Here is a 14,468-nt window from a genome sequence, read left to right on the forward strand (position 1 = left end):
GGTGTGCTGAGTGACTTCAGCCAGGTCTCCTAAGCAACCAAATTGGCCCGGTTGCTAGGGAGGGTAGAGTCACATGGGGTAACCTCCTCATGGTCACTATAATGTGGTTCACATGGTTGTGCATGGATGCCGCGGAAAATACCGTGAAGCCTCCACACGCACTCAACAAGCCACGTGATAAGATGTGTGGATTGATGGTCTCAGATGCGGAGGCAACTGAGATTTGTCCTCTGCCACCACAAGGGCTTAAAGTGCATTGGGAATTGGGCATTCCAAATTGGGGAGAAAAAGGGGGGAGAGAGAAAAAAAAAGAACATAATTTACAATGCTTAAAGGTGCACTCAGTAATTTTTGTTTTTATATAATTTTAGACACCTAGTGGTGTGGATGAAGCATCATTCAAACGCAATAGTTTTCAGTTACAGATGCCATTGTAGAAATGCGCTATTCTCAGTTAGCCATAATTCATTTAATTCATTTGTTAAAGTGTTCAGTAACAGAGCGATTACTGAGATTAAGTGAGTTGTATTCAGCTGGTCATGTGATATCCTAACATGGCAGCCCCCATGAGGGGCCCTCTCCATGCAGAATAAAACAGCTTTTAAAGGTTACTGATATGACTGCAGCCTTCATGACTGACTTTGATTTCAAAATTGCTATTTTCTTTAGGAGTAAAACTTTTTTTGAGGAAACAATTACTGAGTGCACCTTTAATGTAAATTCCGTATGCAATGCAAGAGTATTAAGGGTATGTCAAAAGCTTGTGGAGAGTGCTGCACATTGCAACTGCATAATCCTAATTGCATAAGTCATTGGGCAGGTGAGGGTACAGATGTGAATCTGTGTTTTAGATCCGTGTCTGGGATTTGGCAGCCAGATCTGGCAGTAATGAAGGCCTGAAGCATCTGGTCTGATCTGAATGGCTGAATGGCTACAATGTGAGGTGTGTCCTCTCCCCGGAGACCAGTGAGAATGACGCCCAATTGGATGAGCTATTTGAGGAGGGTGGGGGTGCATGGAAGACTTGACCTGAGCTTGAGGAAGAAGAGGAGAGGCGAAGAACGAGGCAGAGAAGGAGGGTGATTATGCTGTTATTCCCACCACACCACACCCTGCCAGGCTGAGTCTTAGCAAAACACATTATGTTCTACATAAGCATATGTTTGTGTTTGTCTTTTACATTGTACGTGGAACAGCTGCACACTGGAGTCTTTATACTTGAATGTGGCACAACAAAATCCACAAAATATAGTTAAAAGTTCAGAGATAATCGTCAGTATTTCACATTAAATTAAATTGTCCTAATTATGAAAAAGTGAGACCCTGTAGTTTTTAGAAACCTAAATAGTGTTCAGGGGAACATGTTCTAACATTATATGAACAGCTGCTTAACTCACTTCTTCCAGCATTTTTCATTCCTCCACCACAACATCCTCTTTTTTTCTCCAAAATGTGAAATGAACTTCAAGTTTAAATAGAGTCTTGTGTAAAGCAAAACAGGATATATTCTTAAAGTGAAATATTACAAAAACTGGCACCTGTACTAAAATCACAATGACAGACTATATACAGGTATATATAGGTAAAACATGTCGTTTAATAAAAAAAAAAAAGTCCCTTTAAATGAAAAGTAACTTATTAAAGTATAAAATTAGGCTTCACAGACTCTTAAAGTGGTTCTGCAAAGTGCTCGATACAGATGCCCTTAAATGAATTGTCATTAAATATCAGTACAATTCGTCTCTTTTAAGACAGATATGGAAAAAAAGGCTTGAAAATGTCTTTGAAAATGCTCTGCTTCCTTCACTTATGAAACAATCCTTATCTTGTGAAATGATAATGAAACAAGAAATAATTCTAATCCAAAATCTCATTTATGTGTCTACAAAATATACAGTAATGATAATGCTATGTAAAGCTATTCTGTGGCCACTAAGTCAGTGGTGTGAGGGGCATTTAAAATTGTGTTTAAAACATTGGTAAGGACAACGCCAGTAAAGAGGACATTACAACATATATAAAGTAATCCTCCATCAGTTTCTACCACTCCTTTATTCCTCCCCTTCTCATTTCAACAGTGCCACCATTTTTTCCTTTCAGAGACACATGTCTGCTGTTAACTTATATAAATAAACAGATATTTAATAAGCTGCCAGTTGAAAGGAGTGAGACTGTTCTTTTGGCTTTGTTCTGTCAGGCATACAAATCGACTCATTTGCATTTAATTAATCATTAGTTGTCATAAAATACATTTAAAAAGTCAATCTTTATGACTTGTGTCAAAATAGAAATGAAATCACAAAGGCTATAATCAGAGCCAGCTAAACAGCACTTGTCAATTAACTAACAACAAAATCTACATTTAAGGAATAGTTCGACCAAAAAGGATAATTCTCCCATCATTTACTCACCCTTATGTCGTCTCAAACTTGTATGACTTTCTTTCTTCCACAGAACACAAACAAACACATTTTGATGAAGATATAAGGTGTTTTGTCCATACAATGTAAGTGAATAGTGACCAAATTTTCAAGCTCCAAAAAGGACTTAACGGCAGCATAAAAGTAATCCATAAACCTCCAGTGGTTTAATCAATGTCTTCTAATGTGATCCAATTGATTTTGGGTGAGAACAGACCAAAGTATGACTCCTTAAATCTTGACATAAGCAGTCTCCTTGGCAATCATGATTTCAAGCTTGATTACACTTCCAATAGGGGAATCTAGCACTCTGCACATGTGTCAAGCACTAGGAAATGTAATCTAGCTTGAAAGCATGATCGTGCCTAGAGACTGCAATGCAAGATGTACAGTGAAAAAAGAGTTACATTTTGTTCTGTTCTCACCCGATTAGATCACTTAAGAAGACATGGATTAAATCACTGGAGTTTAATGGATTACCTTTATGATGACTTTATGTCCTTTTTGGAGCTTGAAAATTTGGTCACCATTCACTTGCATTGTATGGACATCATACATCAGACATCATATATCCAATAAAATACCTTTGTTTGTGTTCTGCGGAAGAAAGTCATACAAGTATGAGATGACATGAGGGTGAGTAAACGATAAGATAATTATCATTTTTGGGTGAACTATTCCTTTAAAACATGAGTTAAGTTACCATTTCTTACAGTGCATAAAGGGGTCACTCAATAAATCTTGTATGTCTGATTAATTCAAATGAATCTTTTAACCATTGTCATTTCACATTTCAATGGATTATGCATTTAAACCTGAAGACAACAGAAAAGTGTGCAATTCAGAGATGTGACTGTCAATGCAAATGCAATTTTCTAACCATCAATGAGTTTACTCAGCCTCATTGAGGTGCAATAATATTTTGCCAGTCAGAGCCCCGACAAACTATTGGCCATCCTTCACTTAAGTATTCAAACCTGGAGATGGTCAGGTGCAAATTCATTGGCCCAGTGTCAGGCCAAGAAATTATCCTGGGGCAGCGGTGGGATTCTACCCCAACAAAGTAGAGGAAGGTATAAGAACAAAGTCTTCTTGGATCTGGAATCTTCTCTAGGACCTCCTATCTCCATTTTTGGTCTTGAGAACAACTAGAATCACCATAACAGGGATTAGGCATATGGGGGTCATGACTAGGGCAAGAACGATGCTGGGAGGGGGGTCTCTCAGTCCCTCTGTGGGACACTCTAGAAAATATTTGGAGTGGATATCCACAAATGTGCGTTCAACAAAATTGTTAGGCCAGGGAAGCAGCAAACAGTCCGCAATAGACTCGGTACACACAGTGAAATTGTTGTAGGCACTGCCAGAGAGACAGAAGGAGTAAGAGAGTCACCAATTACTATCAAACACATATAAAGCTACAGAGTTTAAGGGGTAGTTCACCCAAATATCAAAATTCTGTCATCATTTACTGATCCTTACTCATGTTTTTCCAATCCAAAACCGTACTATGTCTTTCTTTCTTCCATTGAACACAAAAGGGGATGTTAGACAGAAAGACACCTCAATCACCGATCACTTTCATTGCATGGAAAATGATGTGTCAAAGACATGTTCCGCAGAAGAAAGAAAGTCATGTGGGTTTGGAACAACATAATAGTAAGGAAATTAAATTATTATTATTTTTTTTTCCATTTTTGGGTGAACTATCCCTTTAAAGGAATGTTTCAGGTTCATTACAAGTAAAGCTCAATCGACAGCATTTGTGGTATAATGTTGATTACCACAAATAAAATAAATTAAAATTCAACTCGTCCCTCCTTTTCTTAAAAAAAAAAAAAAAAATTGAGGTTACAGGAAAGCACTTACAATGAAAGTGAATGGGGCCAATTTTTGGAGGGGTTAAAGGCAGAAATGTGAAGTTTATAATTTTATAAAAGCACACATTAGTTCTTCTGTTAAAACTTATTTGTTTAAATCTTTGTATTTATGGTGGTTTAAAGGGTTTTAGAGTTTACAGCATTATATAGTCTTGGCAACGAAGTTGTAAAATTATATATAACTTTATACAGAAAAGGTTAGTAAGTGATTTTATCACATTAAAATCTTGTTAACATGCATATTGTTTATGTCTTGTGTCTATACTTTTGAAACAGTGAGTATTTAAACATTTACAGATTTGTCCCATTCACTTCCATTGTAAGTGCTTTTTTTTTTTTTTTTTTTTTTTTTTTTTTTAATAAAATGAGGGACGAGTCAAAGTAAATTTTTGTGGTAATCAACATTATGCCACAAATGCTGTCGACTGAGCTTAACTTACATTGAATCCGGATTCTGGAATATTCCTTAAGTATGGCATTTTATAACTCATAAGAATGTACCTTTTTACTCGTTCCAATGAACACCAGTTGGTACTGTTTATGGACTCCATAGCATTATCAAAATTAATTTTACACAATGAAACCAGGGTTTCATAGCATCCTTGAGGTGTCCAATCATTGCTCACACAAAACGAACAGTACATGTTACAGATGGTCTTGTTAGCACAGTCTGGAAGATGTGAATGAAATGAATCAAAAAAGTAGTCATGTATCTTACAGGTGTCACAGCCTAGCTGTCAATGGTTACTTTCAATACATTTTTAAATAAAGGAATTTTAAAAAATAACATTTTTTTGATTATGGCAACAAATATGCATACATACCGAATGTTTTTCTCTCTCCATGGCCAAGATCTAAAATATACAAATAAGAAAGTAAATAATTACAGATATAAGCCTTCATAAATGAATGTATCATAAATGCAAAACGTGCATACAATGTGTGTCCATATACGGCAATGAAATCCACTGGAAAATAACGAATAAATAATAAAACTTATTTTAAATTCATCAGAAGAGTGCAAAAATAGAAATCCTATTAGATAAACCTTTGCTACCATGTTGGTGCAGCTTGAATTCACAGATGTCTACTGTAGTGTCTCTATCATCTGAACAGAAGTTAAATCGACGCACACAAAACTTACCACAGAGAATAGAAAGTAAGACGCCAAAGAAGCCGAACGATGACCTCATATCAAAGCAACGAGCGTTGGCGAGCTGGTCTCACCCCGCCGCTGAGTGTGCCTGAACTTTTACACCGAAGAACGCGAGGCATAACAGGAAACGCGACAGGGTGGAAGAGAGCGATGATGCGCCGTCACCACATGTGGAATCGCCGTTACCAGATGTTCAGAACGCTGCTGACCGAGTTCGCGCAATAGAACGCTTTGATTTTCCCACGTAATAAGGCTCCTCCTCTGGCCGCCTCGCTCTCTCCCAGTCAGTCTTTCTATTGTTAAAAAAAAGTTTTGTGTTCAAAAGATTGCACCGTTTCCCTGAGGCGCGGGTCTGTTCTGAGCTGAGCACACCCCTGCCAGATACACATCTGCAAACTGGTCTCCCCCCTTGAAAAAACAATTCGTTTGTCTCAGGTTGATTCCTCTCCGGCTCAATGGTTCTGATTTATTTGCGTTCTTTGCATCTGTTTCCAAACAGGAAACATAAGTGAACATTTAGGGGCAGAGCAGGGCGTCCTGGTGGAACGGACGCGTTTAAGAATAACTGGGTCATATTAAACAGATTGAGTTAGAGAAACGATACAATCAAAGATTGCCATCTGTGCTCGAAAGGCCGCACGTTTGGCTTTTTAGCCCAGCAGTGATTGAAACAAACTTTTAGCTCACCCACTTCAAAGGAATAGCAAGAAGCAAATACAAGGAGAGGGAGGATTGGAACAGTTTATGTAACACTTTCTGGACTTGTGGATCCCATGTTGACCATGTGAGCTTGACTTAAAGTGGAACCAGTAGTTTAAGTCTAGTACAGTACATGTTTTATCAAGTTCCTATCCTACATTAATCTGTAGAGAATTTGAAGCCACTTTTTACTTCATCTGAGACAAAAGAGTTCATTGTACTTTGGAAACATATGCTACTCTGCCTTTCAGAGCTAAAAGCTTAAAGACCATTTATTATGTTGGTTTGACAAAACCTACAAACTTAAATTAGGATTATTTCCCCCAAAATCAGAAAATAAACAAATGTATTAGAGCATTCAAGCTACATTCACCAAACCCGACACAGACTGGGTTGGCATCTTCTCTAACTGATCGGAATTATGGTTTTCCTGTAGCAGATTATCAAAAGTCTCATAGACTTAAATTGACAGAATTTTCAAATGGGTCAAGACTCACAGAATGTTCATGATTTCAAACTCCAGCTGTCACAGCGAAACTCTCACACATTTGTGCTAGGCCTTAAAGGAATGCTCCGACCAGAACACCCTAGCAATCAGGCAGAAGACCCTAACAATTCCCTAGCAACAACTTGCAGATGCACAATCTATCTGATTGTCGGACTTTCTGCCTGACCTTTTTATTTTCTGTTTGACTTTCTGTCAGTCTCTCTCTCTCTCATACTGTAAGGCCTGTATAACTTTCAAACTTCAAGCTTTTAAAACTATTGTGTACATTTCTGTAAGCCCCAAAAGTGATTAATTTGGAATTTTATATGCTAACAGCAATCCAGTCTTTTGTCTTTTTTAGTGTCAAAAGCTCCTCTGTGCTCATGTGTTTATTTAAAACCCAAACTGAAACAGCTGGTTTATACTGTGTTACAGAGACTCTCCCATGAATATATATATTACAAGAAAGACTTACTGAGAATGATAGTAAACTCGTGGTTCACTCTTTCTCATGTCTTTTCACAACTGAAAAAACAATGTTCTTTTCACCTGGTCTTCTGCTGTATTCTAGCTGTATAATTCCGAAGCAGTAATTGTCTACCACCCATTGGTGCTAAAGTGTGCAATTTCTGCACCACTAGCATCACCATACAGAATTGCAAAAATAATCTCTGTTTTCAAACAGATTCCAGAAAACTCCTCACGTCAGGTTGAACAAACAGGTATTACGGCCCCAAACTCACACCACTGGACAAGCTAATGTTGCTGTGTTGGGCTGGTTGGACACTCAAACTAATATTTATAATAAAAGAATGTTTTAGTAGCACCACAGAGATGCAGTGTTACACTTTTAGGTGACATCAACCTACAAATGGCATACTTTTAGTTGACTCTGCATATTTAGCTGGAATACAAGAAAAATACAGCCTGGTCTCATGAGCATTACGTGACCGTGGCAACATTTTTGCAAAACGAAATTACAAGCCTTAATACACATTAGGCTACAGTTTCCCAGGGAAATGTCCAGCGGGGGCACCAAAAGTGAGTGAAATGGTATCGTTATCAGACAAAGTTTTTAAGGAGAATATTAGATGTATGTTTTAATGAGTAAATTGCACCTCCCTTACCTAAAACTTTAACCTAAACTTAACCAATAGTGATCTAAAATTAAATGAGAGGTAGACACAAAACAGACATCCTTACCCTTAACCAATGCCTAAACCTAACCGATAGTGTCCATAAACAAAATGAAAAGCACTTTTTCTGAAGCAACCACATTATCTCATGTTACTTCTATGACACTCTCGTTTCAAGTGTCAGCTTGTGTACTTGACTGGTCTCAGATCAGTGTTCTCGAACCGTGGTCTTCTGAGTCCAAAGTCCAACATTCTATCAGGTGAACTACAGCGGAAGTAAATCATTTTGGAATAAGTGTATAAATGTATGTGGGTCTATAATACAAGCATTAAAATTTATTCTTTTTCAAATGATGCGTTAGAGTAAAAATAATTCGATATCATACAAAGAAGTGTGTGAGTAATAGTGCAAAAAATACTAGTTTATCCGTAGTTGTGATTTGTGTGAAAGTTAATAAAACACACAGTTGTTGTAGCACCTCAAGTGTGCATTTCACCAGGAAACTGCGACGAAATGTAAATTTGGCACGTAAAAGTCCGTTTGCAAAATGTAGTTATAGTAATCATTCTATGAGATTTGGATAGCAAAATGCGCAATCATACAGAAACCTAAAATTTCACTCATCCATTAACAACTTAGAACTCAGTCAATAGAACCCATATTCTGAAAAAATATCACAGTAGGGTTTATTTGGCCATATAACTCAGAAAAACAAAAAAGCAGCCTGTCATATTTATACAGCTGTATCACACACCTGCTCTGATGTATGTAGTGCTGTGTACTTCAGTCGGCGGGGTTGATACTGTCTGCCTCTAGGGCACAGAAGAAAAATAAAAATGTTAATGAGATACAAAGCATAAGTTTACAAAAATAATTTGCTTAAAGTATTAGCAAAAAGAATCCATAGCTGTGTCCCAAATGAATTTTCAGTCTAGTACTGTCCCAAATGGAACACTTAACGTTTTTTTACTACACGGAAGCATTCGCCATTTAACAGCTGACGGAAGTAACGTTGTGTTGCCGCTAGCTTTAGCACGCTATCCACCCTCAGTTCAACATTTATATCTCAATAATATACATATTCACACAGCATGGTATGATGGTAAAGCGTTTAACTCACTTTTGTAAGGAGCTGTCTTTATAGAAGTTCCGCTAGTTGTCATATTCTCCATTAATTACAATTGTTTTGCCAGAGCACAATCGCTGCCGGTAACTCTGCCCATTCTGCTATGTACGGCAAGCCACGAGTGCTGAATGCACAATGTGCCCAACATTACACACTCCGTTTTGACATGAAAAAGTGCATCATCCGGGTACTCATAGTACACTTCTTTTTGTTGCATTTTCAGTGTAAACATACTACTCGCTTGCACTTCAAAATAACGTAAAATAGTGCAGAAGTGTGCGGTTTGGGACGCACCTCGTATTTATTCAACAATGACAGCTTGAGTATCGGTAATTAAAGAAATGTATGTTTGGGACACATTGCTTTTAGAATTGGCTTGTGTATTTCAGTTGTCAAAAATATGAGGTAGTATTTTCAACAGCAGATAAATGAGGAAAACCAGAAACCGTAAAAACAAGGGCAGTTATATTTGTTTATTATATTTTGACTTTTCAAATGTGCAGATACTGTATTCATCAGGAGACAATTTCAACACATCTTACCACTGTGTGTTTCTGTCCGTTTGGAACCAGAGTTTGCAGTGTCGTGACCAATAGACACAGACAGACTGAAATAAAAATAAAACGTATTATAGTACATGTGTATCGCTCTCACAGACACACTCTTGTTTGACAACATAGTATATTGCTCACGATATCTAATTAGGTCTTAACAAGGCAATATACTGTAATAAGACAAAACAAATACCAGCTGTTAGGGCAATATTGACTGGCATGAAAAAAGTGTCAGGAAGGGAGGAGATGAAGTGGGAGGCATCCAGCCCATCTGCACATCCTCCCTTTGTTCTGTCGAGCTGGTTCATGATAGTCATTTCCTGACTAGCTGTCTACAGTTTAGAAATGTTTTGTCAAATGACCCATTCTTCACATGGTTAATTCTAAACTAGCTGGGTTGAGTCAAAAATCTAATTTAATATGACTGAATCAACTTTGACTGAATCAAAGTTTTTATTTTTAGATCAGGTAAAATTGGCTCTTTTAATGGATAATTCAGCTAATAATGAAAATTCTGTCATCATTTACTCACCCTCATTTTGTTCCAAAAATTAACTTCTCGTCTCTTAGAACGCAGAATGTTTGCTTCTGTCATCATTCACTTTTTATTGTATGGAAAAGAAGATGCAATATAAGAAGATGCAAAAAAGTATATTTTTGCTATGGAAAAGAGGGTGAGTAGGTGATGACAGAACTTTCATTTTTAGGTAAACTATTCTTTTAAGAGAACAACTGCACATAACCACTTTTAACAATGTAAATCTATAGTTACCTAAAGAGCCATTTAAAAAAAAAAGGCTGTAAGGATTATTTACATGATATTCCAGTATATTTTGTTCATATGGGCATGAGTGCAAGTTAATTAGATTTCAATTAAATTTAAACTATTAAATTGTCTTTTTATAATATGCATATATACTGTATATTATAGCACTAGAGGTCACGCTAGAATTGACATTCAAAATGATTAGGTCAGTACATAAAATCAAAGTTCCATTTTTATTTTGAGGGTACAGATCTTACTTACCCCAAAACAGAATAGTCCCTACCAGTTTTGAAGCTGGTTTGTAGCATATATTGGCCATTGTCATGTATTCCTGGGCAAGTTCTGTCTGTCAGTCTACCTCAGCTTGCACAAATCACATGTATGGACTTTTCAACAGGAAGACTCTTTTAAAACAACAGGATGTCCTCATTTCCTTGAAAGGGGTGGTGAATTCACACAAATGAAGAGACACTACATATAGGGCGGGCTGATCTAATATATCCCAATGTTGCCATCATCTGTCTCTCTGTGTCAGGATACTCTCAGAGTCTCCCTTTCACTCACTCTCTTTGACACTTTCTCTTGTTCGTTCTGGCTTGCTCGCTTTCTCTCTCTCTAGACTCAGGATTCAGAAACTTTTACTGGCACAATAAACAAGGGATTACCACCAAAGCATTATTAAACATTTCACAATTTATAAAGGTAACAGTGTTGTTACAAATGAGGTTATTACTATGTTATAATAATATGAATACGTATTTGGGGTTTGATCGTGCAGGAAAGAGAAATTGTAATGATTGTAAAAGGTTTTGTTTCTGCCTCATTTCGTAGGCTGCAGGAGCACAGCCTTTCATTGTATGGCAAGGCAATGTGGCTTATGAACATGGGCCATTGTGATGTGTACTCTTTTTAAGCATAAGAACCACTCCAAATTTGTTGTTGAAATTTATATCCAATGTTTTAAGTATTTTTCTTGCTTGTTTGAATAATTACTAATTTTTAAAATAATAAGTGTGCTTCTATATCAGATTATACCAATGTATTTGAAGAATGTGGGGCTCATGCTAAAGTCTGTGTTTGTCACTGCACACTTGGGTTAACTGCACATTCTGTATGGTGTTTGTGTACATTTATTTGAAGATGTTGTATGTTTTTCCTCACCACTCTCAATCAATGTGAGAGTCTTGTGCCACATTGAGTGGAAGGCTTTTTTTAAATCAATGAAGCATGAGAAGATTTTAGGTGCATCCCAAATCGCACACTTCCACACTATTCTACGTAGATTTTGTAGTGTCAGTAGTGTGAGTAGTATGTTAACACTAAAATGCAACAAAAAGAAGTGTAATATGAGTACCTGGATGATGCACTTCTTCAGCCATCAAAACAAAGTGTGGAATGTTGGACACTTCATGCACTCAGCGCTCGTGGCTTGCCATACATAGCGGAAGGGGTGGAGTTATGCTGAGTTGCTGATCTGTCAAAACAATTGTAAATAATGGAGAATGTAGCAACCATCGAAACTTCAGCGAAGACAGCACCTTACAAATGTGAGTTGAATGCTTTACCATCACCCCACTCTGTGTGAGAATGTACGTTTTTTGAGATACACGTGTTGAACTGAGGTTGGCCAAAGTCTTTCTAGCAAGTCAGTCCAATTGCGGCCCTATTTGGAATGCTCCCGGGAAGCTATTTCCAGTCATGAAAGTACAGCTCCTATCTGCTTGAATAAGGAAAGACAGAAATCTCCAAAACAGCTGGTCAAGGTTATGATCAAATCACATATTTCAAATCAGCATTAAAATCTGACAACAACTGTATCATAAATTGTGTTTCTTTACCTCAGATTATGCTAAAAACAAAATTGTTCCTGGCTTGTATAGCTAATGCGCATGCGCGTTCTCGAGATGATTAACAGCTGATGTCTGTTTCTAAAAGGGGATTGACTCATTACCTGTAAGGCGGGACTTCCTTTCTACATCCGCTGACCACTGGTCACTTAGAGCTCCTTGGTTGGGTGTTCCAATTTCTCACATTCATTTTAATAGAAGTGGTTTGTCTCTGCTAAATAGTCTCTGGTTTGGATAACATGCTAAAGCTAACGGCAATGCATTGCATGTGTTTTAAACATCACTTCCGTCAGCTATTTAATGGCGAATGCTTCCGTGTAGTAATAGAACATTATGTGTTCCATGTGAGATGATACTACACTTTGAAAATTCACCCAGATAGCACACGTACATCTCCGAGATGCCTTTTTTTTTTTTAGATCTTTTCATCTGGAAAACATCAAAATCTAATTAATATCTGCTAAACATCTTCAAAAGATCAGATTTACAAACATTCTAAATCATAAACATCTCAAAGACACCTGCTGAATGTCTTATTGACATCCAAGAGGAAACATATAGACGTATTGCACATGAGCACACAACGTAAAAAAAATACATCTTCCAGACACACATCAAAAAGACATCTGGGTGATGTACATGTGCTATCAGGGCACACACTATGGCTGAGTCCATAGTGTATATTATAAGTACCTAGTGTATAGTGTGTCATTTGGGGCACAGCTTTTGCTTTTGGTTTGGTTCATTTGTATGTCAGTGTATGTAGAGTGTAGGCTATACTGTATGATCTGTTGTTTTGGTCAAGTACTAATTGGAATTTGCTCAGAACTTTTCTGTTGCTGAGGAAATGGGGAAATCTGCTGTTCAGGAGGTTACCGTCACATTTCTGTTTACACATATTCCAGTTATTAATTCCACTGATTGCTGTATGTATTATGTATGAATTTGTCTCTACTGTTAATCATTTAATGTATTAAGACAGTTGTTCAGGGTGTTACTGAAAAGTTCAAGAATGCCCAGCTGAATTTGTGTTCTGTGCTCTTGATTATTTAGTTCTGAATGACATCAATACCACAAGATTTTGGGGATTTGAAAGTTTGTACAGTATTTTGTTAAATAATAATGTCAATGTGATTGGAACATCCAAATGGTTCTTGTAGAATTTAATGGTAGAGTGTGTTTGGTTTTCCTTTTTTTTTTTTTTTTGGTTCTAGGTTATTACCAAACACAATTATTGTTTTACATGCACAAGTAAGTGTTTTATTAGCTTAAAACTCTAAGTCAATAATGTCCAAATCAACTGTTAAGCTATAAAAGAAACAGCCATTTTCAATATGTGTGATATTGTGTATGGAGGATTTTCAGTTACTGCTGATGTTGTAGTTAGGGTTGAGTTTATTGAAGAAATAGTGGGAAAAAGATAAACACACATTAGTTCTTTACTCTGGTCCAACTCAAAAGCACATTCAAAGAAAACAACTATTCTTGGACAACGCCCAGTTTCCCTCAAATAAACACCTCTTTTTGTACAATGCACTGCATATATAAATGCATATTATGCAAACAGGCATCGGTATGGTAGCCTGCACATATTCAAACACATAGAATTTAAGATAAAAATGCATGTTTAAATACTTTCTTCATTTCAAATATTACACTGAAAATGACTTCTGTGGTAGGTCTCACATTGTTTATTATTGTACAGAGTTGAGTAAGCACCCTCAATCCAAACAGATTGTTTCTTTTAATGCTTCTGGGAGGGATTCTGTTAACCACATTGGGCCATACAGGGGGTCTGACCCCAGGTGCTTTGGAGAGAGAATTGTGCTTCAGAGAGAAGGGGAAAGATAAAGACTGATGACAAATCCACCCCCTAAGCATTGGCTTAGAGGAGTGTCAACCCTTGCTATTGACGTACATAGCGCTACACCACTGCAATTGACGCATGTACGCTATGATCACTGGCGTGCACTCGGCACAGCTTACTAGTGATGCAAGAGGAGAAAGTAAGTATCATTCCCCTGGTGCTTATACACACAAAAACACACAGGCACAGATGTGTAAGTCAGCGTCATCCTGCGATTCCCCCTTCTCTCACTCCAGATGTGCTTGGTCTGGGTGCCTTGTGAAGTTCTGTGGACACAAAGTGCTTCCACATTTCGTTCACATTAGTTAGGAGAGGCTTGTTTTGCCTCCTTTATTGGTTTGCTCTGTTTATGAAGCAGATTAAGTTAGTGAGAACAAAACACATGGCAATTAAATTCTAAAAGATTTGGGATTTCACAAAGGAAAGTCTGAAGACCTAGCAAACTTCCTGAAAAACAATAAGACCTTCATGACAGGCAGATATTTTTTCTATTAGTAAACATCAGAATAGGTGATGTTAGCCATAAACC

At 37.3% G+C, this 14,468-nt stretch overlaps 1 protein-coding gene across 3 annotated transcripts; it reads right to left on the reverse strand.

Moving 5' to 3' along the window:
• Positions 1-2,247: 2,247 nt before the first annotated feature.
• On the reverse strand, positions 2,248-12,519 carry LOC127451126 (receptor activity-modifying protein 1-like). 3 transcript variants are annotated; one of them, XM_051715568.1, is made up of 7 exons: positions 11,791-12,519; positions 11,580-11,699; positions 9,448-9,512; positions 8,534-8,591; positions 5,125-5,154; positions 4,802-4,970; positions 2,248-3,780 (listed from the first exon to the last, which is right to left on the reverse strand). In XM_051715568.1, the coding sequence occupies exons 2-7, from the start codon at positions 11,602-11,604 to the stop codon at positions 3,531-3,533; spliced, it is 597 nt and encodes a 198-aa protein (XP_051571528.1). In that variant the 5' UTR covers positions 11,605-11,699; positions 11,791-12,519; the 3' UTR covers positions 2,248-3,530. The 3 variants fall into 3 exon arrangements, with proteins under 3 accessions (XP_051571528.1, XP_051571527.1, XP_051571529.1); XM_051715567.1 differs by lacking the exons at positions 11,580-11,699; positions 11,791-12,519 and adding an exon at positions 10,487-10,705; XM_051715569.1 differs by lacking the exons at positions 8,534-8,591; positions 9,448-9,512; positions 11,580-11,699; positions 11,791-12,519 and adding an exon at positions 5,445-6,086.
• Positions 12,520-14,468: the final 1,949 nt, after the last annotated feature.

The sequence above is a fragment of the Myxocyprinus asiaticus genome, chromosome 14 (genome assembly GCF_019703515.2).
Source record: "Myxocyprinus asiaticus isolate MX2 ecotype Aquarium Trade chromosome 14, UBuf_Myxa_2, whole genome shotgun sequence".
NCBI lineage: Eukaryota > Metazoa > Chordata > Actinopteri > Cypriniformes > Catostomidae > Myxocyprinus > Myxocyprinus asiaticus.

Bases quoted from the DNA above. Each gene is read 5' to 3' on its own strand.
- LOC127451126 (XM_051715567.1), bottom strand. From the start codon at position 10,550: ATGACAATGGCCAATATATGCTACAAACCAGCTTCAAAACTGGTAGGG. The intron at 9,513-10,486 runs GTAAGTAAGATC...TTTTTATTTCAG, and splicing joins AGGGACTATTCTGTTTTGGG to TCTGTCTGTGTCTATTGGTC. The intron at 8,592-9,447 runs GTAAGATGTGTT...TCTGTGCCCTAG, and splicing joins ACGGACAGAAACACACAGTG to AGGCAGACAGTATCAACCCC.